Genomic DNA, 12,668 nt, shown 5'->3' on the forward strand with positions numbered 1-12,668 from the left:
TTAATGAACCAATATTGACATATTATTCGGTAGAATCCATACTGTACTCAGATTTTCTTTTTCAGTTGCAGGATCCCATCCAGGAACTCACATTACATTGTCATGTCTCCTTAAGTTCCTCTTGGCTGTGACAGTTTCTCAGACTTTCCTTGTTTTTATGAACTTGAGAGTTTTGAGCAGTACTTGTCATCAGATATTTTGTAGGATGTCCCTCAGTTGGGATTTGTCTGATATTTTTCTCATGAGTAGACTGGGGTTATGGGTTTGGAGAGGTAGGCCATAGAGGTAAAGTGCCATTTTCATCACATCGTATCAAGAGTACACACGTGGTTTGTCACTATTGCCATTGACCTTGATCAGCTGGCTGAGGTAGTGTTTGTCAGGTTTCTCCACTGTAAAGTCCCTCTCCCCTCACCCCTTCTCCTCCCCTTTCCCATTCTGTATATGGTATCTTTTGAAAAGAAAAATTTTTAATTTTTTAATGTTTATTTTTGAGAGAGACAGAGTGCGACTGGGAGAGGGGCAGAGAGAGGGAGACACAGAATCCGAAGCAGGCTCCAGGCTCTGAGCTGTCAGCACAGAGCCCGACCTGGGGCTCGAACTCACAGACCATGAGATCATAACCTGAGCCAAAGTCGGACGCTTAGCCAACTGAGCCACCCAGGCGCAGCTGAAAAGAAATTCTTAACTGAGTGGGGACTGCACGTTCTGGGGGCATGGCATGATCTTGGGCTCCACAGGGCTCCTGGATGGCTGATTTGCAGGGACTGAGCCACCTCAAAATGCTGCCTCTGGTATCGCTCAGAACTTCCTGCTGAAATTAATGGGTCAGGGGGACAGAATGAGGGAAACAAACTGAACTATGTATTCTTTCAAATCCGAATCCTGGGACCTCTCCTTTGAAAATTCAACGGCTAAGCATCAGCCACCTTTGTCTACTGGTTCGTCTCTGAGAATCCTCCCCTCAGGGCAGCGAATGACAGGAGTCTTGGCTATCTGGCCTGGGAGGAGAGGGGAGACGGAGGTGGAGGAGGGGGCTTCTTTTAGGCTAAATGCGGGTCATTAGTTCCTGTATTATCCTGACACACATATACCTACCTCTAAATGCTTCAACGAGAAAGTTAACCGCACATCCCTGATTGTTTACCAAGCGCAACAGATGGAATCGGAGGGCCTACACTGAGGGAGCAGAACTGCTGACGATTCAAAATGTGACCTTGAGTACCTACGCCCTTCCCCAGGTTTCAATCTCTCAATCTGTGAAACAAAGAGAAAGCTTCCCACAGTGTTTATCTTGCTGGATTCCAAGGCTATAAGGAGCAGTGATGCCCCTTGGAGACCTCAGAGGAAAGGGGCCTTTAAAGGATAAGCTATTCACCCCTCACTCAAAGAAGGGTGCTATTTCTCAAGACACAGAGTATGGAAAACTTTGAGGTTTGCTTGCGGGGAGGGGAAGGAAGAGGGATTTATTTTATGTTCCTGTCTATTTCGAACACTTGGTTTTTTTCAAATTAAAATAAGAATGTCCTAGAACTCTTTCAAGAACAGAAAAATTCACTCCTTTTCCTGTTTCTTTTTTTTTATTTTATTATTTTTTTAACGTCTTTATTTTTGAGACAGAGAATGAACGGGGGAGGGTCAGAGAGAGGGAGACACAGAATCTGAAGCAGGCTCCAGACTCCGAGCTGTCAGCACAGAGCCCAACTCGGGGCTCGAACTCATGGACCGCGAGATCATGGCCTGAGCCAAAGTCGGCCGCTTAACCGACTCAGCCACCCAGGTGCCCCTCCTTTTCCTGTTTCTTTAGGCTGGATGAAATGGCGGGAGTTCTCCACTTTTAGCTGATTATGCTCCTAAATAAGGTTTATTTTTTCTTTCAGGGCCTTTGGTTAAGAATGTGTTCTTGGATATGAAGCAAGATGGACAAAGAATACAATTTTAGTTGATGCAAAGAGAAATGATTCCATCATGCGTAAAAATGAATTTTTAGGGGTGGCAAGGTGGCTCAGTTGGTTAAGTGTCTGACTCTCGGTTTCGGCTCAGGTCATGATCTCACGGTTTTGTGAGTTTGAGCCCTGCATCGGGCTCTGTGCTGATGGTGTGGAGCCTGCTTGGGATTCTCTCTCTTTCTCTCTCTCTCTCTCTCTGCCTCTCCCTCTCTCTCAAAATAAATAAACTTAAAAATTTTTAAATTAATTTTCAAAAAATGATTAAATTCTTATCAATCTTTTTTTTTTTTTCCAAGCCAGTCATTTCAGAGTTGATGCTTTGGAAATTAGCTGCTTTAGACATTTTGAGGAATCTAATAATTTCACATTCCTAATGGAAAAATTTCCCTTCCCCTTTCAGATTTCTTTAAAGTCACTTTTGTGTAAATTCTCCTCTGAAAGAATACAAATTTGAGAGTCAAAAGTTTCCTGAAGTTGAACGAGGAGATTCAGATTCCATTCTATAAATTGAGAGTGGCTTTGGTGAGTATAGTGGGCTCCATAAATTGAAAACTGAGTATTTGGGGAGTGTTCTGATTCCAGTTTTGAGTAGGGCAAGTTTTTCCTGGGGTAGGTCTGCTACCTGAACAACTCCTGGGATCACTGCTTCCAACTCACCTCTTCTTTTTTTTCCCCTTCAATTAATCCCAAGAAGAAAATGGAAACGGGAAACTGTAAACAGTGGGGTATTTTACCCCCAACAAGTCTGTCTTGTTTTTGTGCACTTTACAAAGCTCAAACACCTTCGATGGCTCCCCATTTCCTGCAGGTTGATGCGCAGTTCTTTTATTTAGCATTTAATATTCTCAATAAACATGTGCGTAATTGAACATTTTAGCTCCATGTTCCCCCCCCCCCATATAATCTCTTCTTTCATTAAATCAGTTAATGCTCAACCTGACAGGCTTTCTCCATGCTGCATCTCACGGTTTTTGCTACCTGCCAGAACCTCTTCTTCTCCTGTACTTGCATATTGAAACCACAAACATCTTTCAAGGTCTTGGGCTGGGGCATCCTTTGCTGACCTTAGGTGTTAAACTGTGTCTCTTCCTGAAAAAAAAAAAAAAAAAAAAAAACTAGCCAAAAAAAAAAAAAAAAACCCTGAAAAGGGGGAAGAATGGATGCAGGCATGATTAGTAGGTCTAGCCCTCACCTAACACTGAGCAAATGGATGAAGGAAATAATATTCTTGTCCCATCACTCCTGGTGACAGGAGGGTCTTAGGAGATAGGGTTGCCAGAATTAGCAAATCAAGATACAGGATGCCCACTCATCTGTGAATTTCAGGTAAACAACAACAACAACAAAAATTTTTAAGTAGGCTTCACGCCCCATTGCAGAATCCTAAGTGGGACTTAAACTCACCATCTGAGATCAAGACATGAGCTGATACCAAGAGTCAGAGGCTTAACCACTGAGCCACCCAGGGTCCCCTATGAATACTTAATTTTTTTTAAGTTTATTTATTTTGAGAGAGAGAGCAAATGGGGGAGAGGCAGAGAGAGAATTTCAAGCAGGCTCCGCACGAGCCCAATGCCAGGCTCAAGCTCACAAAATCATGACTTCAGGACCTGAGCTGAAAGCAAGAGTCGGCACTTAACTGACTGAGCCACCCAAGCGCCCCCCAATACATATATTTTTTTAAGTATAAGCATGTTCCATGAAATATTCATGACATTTATAATAAAAAGTATTCGTTGTTCATCTGAAATTCAAATTTAACTAGGCGTCTTGTATTTTATCCGGTACTCCTACTTGGAGGGCCGGGGTTCCAAGGCGCCTGGCTTCCTCCCAGCAGGTGCTCAGCATCTGGGCAATTGTTAGAAGGAAATCCAAATCAGCCCGTAGCTTCCACAGCTGCACTCGTAGCGGGGCGGAGCCATGCGACCAGGAAAGACCGGTTGGAGACCGTCACCAGAGATCGGCCAAGGGGTCCGCACCTGGGAGCCAGTCCCACCCCGTGGGCACTCAAGATCCCTCGACTGGCACCGTCATCCCCCACATCCCTGAGCCCCTGCCCTACCCTCAATCTCGTGACTGGTGGTCACGGGCCGGGGGGCGGAGCTGCTCGACTCTTCAATCGCTGCCTACCATTGGCAGGTCCTCCCATCCATCACGTTAGGCCCCGCCCAAGAGCCTGACGTTCCCCAGCCTACGTCTCTCCCGCAAAGCCGCGACGTAGCTGGCGATTGGTGGAGAAGGCGCCAGCCGTCCCAGCGGAGGCGACGACGGGGCGGTCTCGGGCAGTCGGGACGAGCCAGAGAGCGTCACCCCCTCCCGCTGCGGTGGTCGCTCGCGTTCAGCCGGCCGGGTCCGTGCCGCCCTGCACTGCTGCGGCCGCCGCGGAACCATGGCTGTGCTCGTGGTGCTCCTGTCCTTGTTGGCGGCGGGTGAGGACCGGGGCGCGCTCGGGGTGTCCGTGAGCCTCGGGGGTCGGGGGCGGCCTCAGGTGGGCGGCAGCGGGGTGGGTGCCGCAGTGCGGGCAACCGGAGGCGGCCTCGCCCCAGCCGCCTCCCCCTCGACCTTCTCTTCGGACCGACCTGTGGCGGCGCAGTCTGGAGGGCCGCCGGGGCGGAGCCGGGCCGGGCCGGGCCGTGTGGGGGGCACCTGAGCCGGCCTCCGCCCGCTGCCTCTTCCAGGAAGGCGCGTCCGCCGGTCCTGCCGCGGGTCTTTTCCGGCTCCGGAAGCACGGGGATGCATTTCCCAATTGACTGTGGAACCGCAGCCCTCTGCGAGAAAGGGAAGGCAGACTTCTTAGCTGCCATCAGATGCTGCGTTTCTTGGCATTTTTCTGCCGTCTTCCTTTCTAGCGGTTGTCATCAGTAATTGATGAAATCCCCTCTCTTCCCTTAACGTGTTTCAGGATACAAAAGTTGGAGGTGGAGTGATTGTTTCTATAGGATTCTTTCTAAAGGCAAATTCAGAGTACCTCTCAATAGTTTGTCAGGGTTCTCCATTTTAAGGATTTGGAAACTAAGATGTGAGTCACGTTCTTAGGGTCACATGTCAGGTAAATGGTAGCTTTCAGGGTAGAACCTAGGTTCTCTTGTATTCAGCAAGTCAGCTAATGTTTGGCGTCTTTCTGTGTATCATGGAATTCATTTAATTTTATAGCAGTTCTTAAAGAGGACATCGTCCTCACTTTACAGGGTGGTCAAGCCTAAATAAATTACCCAACACCATGCAAGTAGTAGGCAGCAAAGCTGGAACTGAACCCACGACAGCTGGCTTCAGAGTGTGGGTCTTTTCCATTATGTGTGTTGTGGTACAGGTAATGGAAATGCTGCTACTGCGTGGGAATGATGGGGCCTGGGGGCTCAGACAGTGGCGAACAAGAGGCCAAGTTGAGAACAACTTAGAGAAACGGGGCTCTGTTCCCCAGTGTGCCTAAAACCTGTAGGTTAAAAATCTTTGTGAGGTGCTGGGGTGACCCGACCCACTTTTGGAATGGTGGTTTAATTCTGCATGAGGGTATAGACCACTGATGTTCTTGAAATCTGTAGGTCTTGGCCATCCCTGGAGGTGTGCTTAGGGTGGTGTGTTGATGATAGCTATACTTATTTTCATACCCCCAAGTTTTAGGGTTGTCTTGTTCCTTTCGTTTCTGCTCCTGGCTCTGGAAAATTCATCCTGATCTGTTACTTTTTTCTTAAGGGTTGTTTATTTCTTTTGAGAGAGAAAGAGTGCGCGTGTGTGCACGAGCGGGAGAGAGGCAGAGAGAGGGAGAGAGAGAGCCCAAGCAAGCTCTGTGCTGAGCCCATCACAGGGCTCAATCTCATGAACCAAGAGATCATGACCTGAACTGAAATCAAGTCAGACACTTAATTGACTGAGCCAGCCAGGCACTCCTAGTAAGTTACTTTGAGGGATGTTTTTAATTCAGTTTTTGAAATTTCTTCTTTAAAAAATTTTTTTAAATGTTTTAATTTACTTTTGAGAGAGGGCAAGCACGGGAGGGACAGAGAGAGAGTGAGACACAGAAACCGAAGCAGGCTCCAGGCTCTGATCAGTCAGCACAGAGCCGGACGTGGGGCTCGAACTCGGGAAGTGCGAGATCATGACCTGAGCTGAAGTTGGCTGCCCAACTGACTGAGCCACCCAGGCACCCACAGTTTTTGAAATTTCAGAATTTTCCCTTTGATACTGGGATTTAACTGAGTGTCTGTTGAAATTCCGTCTTTTTTTTTTTTTTTTTTAAACGTTTATTTTTGAGAGAAGAAGAGCATGAGTTGGAGAGGGGCAGAGAGAGAGGGAGACACAGAATCTGAAGCAGGCTCCAGGCTCCGAGCTGTCGGCACAGAGCCTGACGCGGGGCTCAGACTCACCAGCGGTGAGATCATGACCTGAGCCAAAGTCGGCACTCAACCGTCTGAGCCATCCAGTCACCCCGAAATTCCATCTTTTAATGTTGTGACTGATACTATTTTGATTCAGTGAAGTTTAGGTGTTTTTTGTTTGTTTTTGGTCTGAGGCAAAGTAATTGCTTCTGTACATGGCTTGAACATGCTTTCCTAACTAGAATAGTCTAGTTCATACAAACTAAGAATCAGATCTTGTCAGCTCTGCATTGCTTGGTCTTGTCATGTGAGGTTATATTACTATTTTCCACAATGACTAAATGTGATTTAGTGGAAAACATCTTTAAGAGATTGGGCTTCTCTATTTGAGAAAAAATAGAAGTCCTTTAAAATGGTGTTAACTGGAGAGAGACTAGAGGAAGGGAACTAGGGTTGTCAATACCATGTCATGAGGGGTGTTTGAAAAAATTCAGGTGTTTAGCCTGGAGAGGAAAGGCCAAGGGCAAACACGTGGAATTTGAAGGAGTGTCCTGTAGAAGAGGGCTGTGATGTGGTCAGTGATGCCCCAGAGGTCAAAAGTAGGACCTATGTATTATTTTTTTCTGAAAGTTTATTTACTTATTTTGAGGAGGGGAGAGAGCTCAGTTGGGAGAGCGGCAAAGAGAGGGGGCGAGCGAGAATACCAAGCAGGCTCTGCACTTTGAGAGTGGAGCCCGGTGCGGGGCTTGAACTCACGAACTGAGCCGAAACCAAGAGTCAGACGCTTAACTGAGCCACTCAAGGGCCCCTATTTATTTTTTCTCTTACTGATTCCATCCACCGTTCATTGATCACAGCATAGTATGGTGGGAGTTCTAGAGGGAAGGATACTTACCCTCTCTCCCAGAATGGGGAAGCTGAGGGATATTTCCCTGGGGGGAGAGGGGGGCAAATATGTGAAAGGTTGGGGTGGGGGCAAAAGGCAGTTTAGGCAGAAAGGCATGTGTAAGCACAGAGATGTGAGTGCAAAAGAACCAGTAGTTTGGTGGGGCTTGAATGTATAAGAGTTAAGTTGGGGACATCCCAGAAGAAGTAAGTTTGGTGAAGTTCCTTGGGTGTTATGTTTTGGGTTGTCTCCAAAGCTCTGGGCAGCAAGTGAAGGTGATTAAACTGGTGGGTGAATGAGCACACCCTTATTTTGAAAAGGTTCTAGAAAGGCTGGCTCAGAGAATGGTGTGACAGGTCATAAGGCGGCCAGTTCTAGCAAACCCGGTAAGGACCTGGAGTGTGCAAATGGACCTGGAGGGGAAGGGATATATGAGGTAAGAAGAAAAAAATCCACAGAATTTGGCAGTTGATTGGCTGTGGTGCTGAGGAAGGATTTAAAGACCTGTTTGAGCAGCTGCATGAAAGGTGGTGTCATCCTTTGAGATAGAGAATACTGAAGGAGCCTGTGAAAAGACGGTCAGTTCAGTTTGGAACCTGTTGACTTTGAAGGGCCCGTGGGACTTAGAAGGAACTGCTCAGCTGACTGTTGGGTCTGTGGGTCTCGGGCTCAAGGGAAGAATCTGGGAGCCATCGGTGTTGTAGTGTTTGCAGCCTGAGGAGTAGCTGGGCTCAGCCAGGGACAGGGATATAGAATAGGAAAGTGGTGAGGGTCAAGAATGGAGCCCTCAGATCTCAAAAGAGGGGTCTCTTGGGATGCCAGAAGAGGGCACTAGAACGTCCATTTTAATCTCCTGTGTTGTTGGTTTTTTTTTTTTTTTTAAGTATATCTATTTATTTTGAGAGAGACAGAGACAGCGTGAGCTGGGGAGGGGGAAGAGAGAGAAAGAATCCCAAGCAGACGCTCTACTGTCAGAGTCCAGTGCGGGGCTTGAACTCAGGATACCCGAAAATCATGAGGTGAGCTGAAATGGAGAGTTGGACATTTAACCAACTGAGCCACCTAGACTCCCCGTTGTTGTTTTTTTTAATACTAATGGTCCAATATTTCATAGAATGTCCCTCCATTTGAGTTTGATGTTTTCTCATGGTTGAATTGGGAAGAATATTACACAGTTACCTCATCCTCTTAAAAAAATTTCTGTTTTGGGGGTTCCTGGGTGGCTCAGTCGATGAAGTGTCCAACTCTTGATTTCGGCTCAGGACATGATCTCACAGTTTGTGAGATTGAGATTTGTGTCAGGCTGTGACCTGACAGTGTGGAGCCTGCTTGGGATTCTCTCTTTCTCCCTCTCTGTCCCTCCCCTGCTCCTGCTCTTTCTCTCTCTCAAATAAACATTTTAAAACATTTCTATTTTTGTGTGTTTTGTAATATATTATCAATGCATAGTCTGTCCTACACGTGTGTACTTTATGTGTATATTGGGGCTACTTTCAGATTTTGTACTGAAACAGTTGAAATCTAAAAAGTTAGGACATCACTGTTTTAAAGGATGGAAGAGAAAGAGACCAAGTCCCAGAAGGACTGGGGAAAAAAACAAACAGTAGCCCGGGCTTCATGAGGGTCAAGGCAGGAAGATTTTTAAGGAGGGAGTTGCTCAGTATCAGGTGCTTTGAGAAGTTAAATGAATTAAGGGCTGAGAATTGTCTTTTGGGTTTGGTGAGTGGTCTCAGTGGCATGGGGGAGTTTAGGTAGTAATGTGAGATGAAGTAGAGAAGCAAATGGTGGTTAATTACTCTTCTAGGATTCTTCCTCTGAAGGGAAGCAGAGGCTGGTAGGCCCAAAGGAGGGTTTTTTGTGGTTGTAATTTTAGAATGGGAGCACTCTAAGTGTATTTTTATGCTGAAATGAAAGAGCCAGTTGAAAAGGGGAAGTTGGTAGTGCAAGGTGTGGCTTTTATTCATTAACTCAGCAACTATTTCTTGAGCACCAATGTGTCCGGCACTGTTCTCCCGCTCTTGGGGATATTGTGTGAACAAGACAAACTGAAATCCCTGCCCTTGTGGAGCTTATATTCAGCAGGGCCAGCTTTTTATGCTTACAACCACATAGCCGCCTGACTCCTGATCGGTTGTCTTCCCAGAATAGTGGCGTAATAAACATTGAATGACTAATAGGTGAGCAGATGAAGGTCCCTAAGAAGGCTGAATGCCAGGATAATGTCAGACTCTTGGAGGGACGTCCCTGCCAACATCTGGAGGGAGAGGAGATAAGGCTAGGAGCTGGTGCAGATAAATTTGTGGTAGGGAGAGGAAGCAGGCAGTGGGAGGGATTCCTCGGTTTTCTCTTGAAACTGGAGGTGAGGTTATCTGTTAAGACTGAGTCGGGGTGATAAAGTAAGTTGCAAGAAGCTGGGAAGCTCATTTCAGTTCAGTACAAGGAAGGACTTTTCAGGGGACTGGAATGTTGGCACAGTGGAGATGACTGCTGGCAAATGTAGGGTTTGTAAGTTGAGGTGGTGTCCTCCCTCCCTGGTTATATTCTGGTAGAGTTTCTCAGTCTGGGAGCCACAGCATAAGGTTTTCTAAAGCTCAAGACTCCTGAAGGACTGTTGTACAGGCACAGAAGTGGGGGATCTGCCTACAGTGTTGGGGGCAGGGGCGCCTGGGTGGCTCAGTCGGTTAAGCGTCTGTCCGACTGCAGATTGTGATCTCATGGTTCGTGAGTTCGAGCCCTGCATCGGGCTCTCTGCTGTCAGTACAGAGCCTGCTTCGGATCCTCTGTCTCCCTCTCTCTCTGCCCCCACCTCCCCCCTACCCTGGTTCTCACTCTCTCTCAAAAATAAGTAAACATTAAAAAAACAACAACAACAACAATGTTGAGGGGCAAAGTCATTCCGTATAGCTTTCTTTGCCAGGGTTGAGTGATTAGGGTCATATTGTAGAACAGGACTGTCTCCAGGCCCAAATATGTGTATGGTACTTGGAAAGTATAGGTCTCTTGCTGCCCCCTTTTCCTTAGTGTTTGCAGTAACCACTACTTGAGTGAACCCAGGTGTCCATCAGTTACAGACAGCCATCCCATTCTGCTAATTTTTTTTGCCTGCCTTCGGCTAGAACATTTTGGAAATTCCTGCTCTGGCGGCTGCGCTGAATTGAAACTCATAACTCTTCATGTTGTATCAGCACCATCCTGAGGCCTTTTATTTACTGTCAGTACTGCAACACCAAAACATTTATTGTTGCTTCCAACTTTATTCCCATACCCCATAAGTGATACTTTCCTGAGGTCAAGAGAATAACAGTGATGCTTTATTAAAGTCTAATTTTCTCATACGAGGTAAGCATGGCTAAGATTTGTTTTGGACTTGGAGCTAATCTTTTCATAGGAATCTGAAAGTTTCCATTAGTTACATGTTCTTGTGTAAGCTAGACATCATGGGTTAACACAAAATGGCTGAAGAGGCCGAAGACCTCATCCTTAGCCCCCGGAGGGCTTATCAAATAGTCCCTTTATTCTCATCCTTCGCCTGTTAATCCCAGGCTCCCTAGCTAGACTAGTGGGCTTTATTATTACAGAATACCTTTCCTCAGCCTCTTGATACACCCATCGGAAATACTATTTCTTAGACTACTTTGCTTCTGAAGTCTGATGTGTTCATATTCTGTCTGGTTCATATGACGTGTTCATATTCTGACTGCCTCTGCCCAGTGTCTGACAGTCCTTATTTGCTTATGGGATGTAAAGAAAGATCTCCATCCTAAGATAGGCGAACTTGCTAAAGTTTCAGGGTGAAAGACTAGGAATTTTATGAGTTTGCATTTTGAAGACAGGGTTGAGGGCAGACATAATAATAGGGATTTCAAGTTTCTTCCTTTTTAGTCTGTGCCAGGGTTTTGTTTGCATTTTTAAATGCTGGAGAAATGCCATTGATTTCTAATTCTTGCCGAAGTACCACATGCCCCCCTGTTTAAGGGCTACCTGTAGGAAGGCAGGTAGATCATTAGGAGAATCCTGTTTCATAACTGTGCCTCTGTTAGAGCAGAATGTATCGACTTAGGTTCTGAGAGCAGTACTTTGAAAAATAATTTGATGTTTTTGATTCAGTATTTTGTCTAATAATATATAGTATGCTAAGTCAAGAATGGGGAAACATGTTCTATATTTAATAATTTTCAATGTGGGTGCAAAAGATTTATGATGTTGATCATTCATTTATTAATCTGTTTTCTTCCAGGTGTTTTGGGGAACGAGTTTAGTATATTGAGATCACCAGGGTCTGTTGTTTTCCGAGATGGAAATTGGCCGATACCAGGAGAGCGAATCCCAGACGTGGCTGCATTGTCCATGGGCTTCTCTGTTAAAGAAGTATGTGTATTTAAAAAAAAGATATTGGGAGCTAATTCTGAAAGTATTTTTGCTGATTTCTGCTAATATCCCAAGAAAGCAACAAGCAAACATAGGTATATTGGGTACAGATTAGAGAAGTAAAAAAGCTCATTTGTAGTTGGGGAGATTTAGAGATGTGCTGTAAGCTTGCTTATGAAACCCAATCATCATAAGTCATTAACCATGTAATTCTTCAGAGTAGTGATGTTCTTTGTATATGAGAGAATGCCTCTGTCCATAGGATGTGTAGTTGTACCTATTTTTCAGTACATGATATATTTCTTTATCTTAGTTCGGGCTATTACAAAATGCCATAGACTGGGTGGCGTATAGAAACAACAAACATTTATTTCTCACAGTTCTGAGGGCTAGAAGTCCAAGATCAGGGTGCCAGCCCGGTGGGATTCTTTTTGTGAAGGCCCTCTTCGAGTTTGCAGACCTCTGGCTTCTTTTCATGTCCTCAGATTGGCGGGGGGAAGCCTATAAGGCACTAACCCCACCATGAGGGCTGCGTCCTCATGACCTAATCAGGTCCCTGAGGTCTGTCCCTAATACTACCACATTGGGGAATAGCTTTCAACCTGAATCTGTGTGTGTGTGTGTCGGGCGGGGGGGCAGAAACGTTCAGCCTACTGCAGTTTATTATGAATGATAAAATGCATGTGCATCTTGCCTGAGTTTAAGAAGATAGTGTGGTCAGTAGCTGTGGGATAGCCTAGGACCTTGGTTTCCCACAATGAAGCCATAACCTGTTGAGTAACTGGCTGCTTACATGATGTAGTGGAGGGGGCCTAGATCCTGTCAGTGTGAGAGATCTGAAGTTAAGGGCTAGAAGATAGGAGATGCAGTTTGCTCTGTCTTGCTGTCATTATCTCTTCCCACTTCATAAATCTGGTGCTTTTGATGTGGCCTCTAGATATCATCAGTTACTCAAAGGAACTTTCCTCCTAGGTGCTGAGTGCCCTTGAAACCAGAAGCCACGCTTGGGAGCTACTCTCTACTGGGCCTGTGGGTGGAGCCCCTGAGCTCCCTGTGTGGCCGGGACTGGTTGTTTATTTTATTTTTTTTTTTTTCAACGTTTATTTATTTTTGGGACAGAGAGAGACAGAGCATGAACGGGGGAGGGGC

The 12,668-nt window shown here is 45.9% G+C and overlaps 1 protein-coding gene across 3 annotated transcripts in view; it reads left to right on the forward strand.

The window, feature by feature from the left end:
• The first annotated feature begins 4,220 nt into the window (after positions 1-4,220).
• Positions 4,221-12,668, forward strand: part of ATP6AP2 (ATPase H+ transporting accessory protein 2) — a 23,623-nt gene continuing 15,175 nt past the window's right edge. For 2 of the 3 annotated variants that reach the window (XM_040469041.1, XM_040469043.1), the window contains exons 1-2: positions 4,221-4,378; positions 11,389-11,519. In XM_040469041.1, coding sequence (XP_040324975.1) covers positions 4,339-4,378; positions 11,389-11,519 — 171 coding nt within the window. In that variant the 5' untranslated portion in view covers positions 4,221-4,338. Of the gene's footprint in view, positions 4,379-11,336; positions 11,520-12,668 lie in introns of those variants that run through there. The other variant, XM_040469042.1, reaches the window with a different exon arrangement.

The sequence above is a fragment of the Herpailurus yagouaroundi genome, unplaced genomic scaffold (genome assembly GCF_014898765.1).
Source record: "Herpailurus yagouaroundi ecotype Mexico unplaced genomic scaffold, PumYag 67793, whole genome shotgun sequence".
Taxonomy (NCBI): Eukaryota; Metazoa; Chordata; class Mammalia; order Carnivora; family Felidae; genus Herpailurus; species Herpailurus yagouaroundi.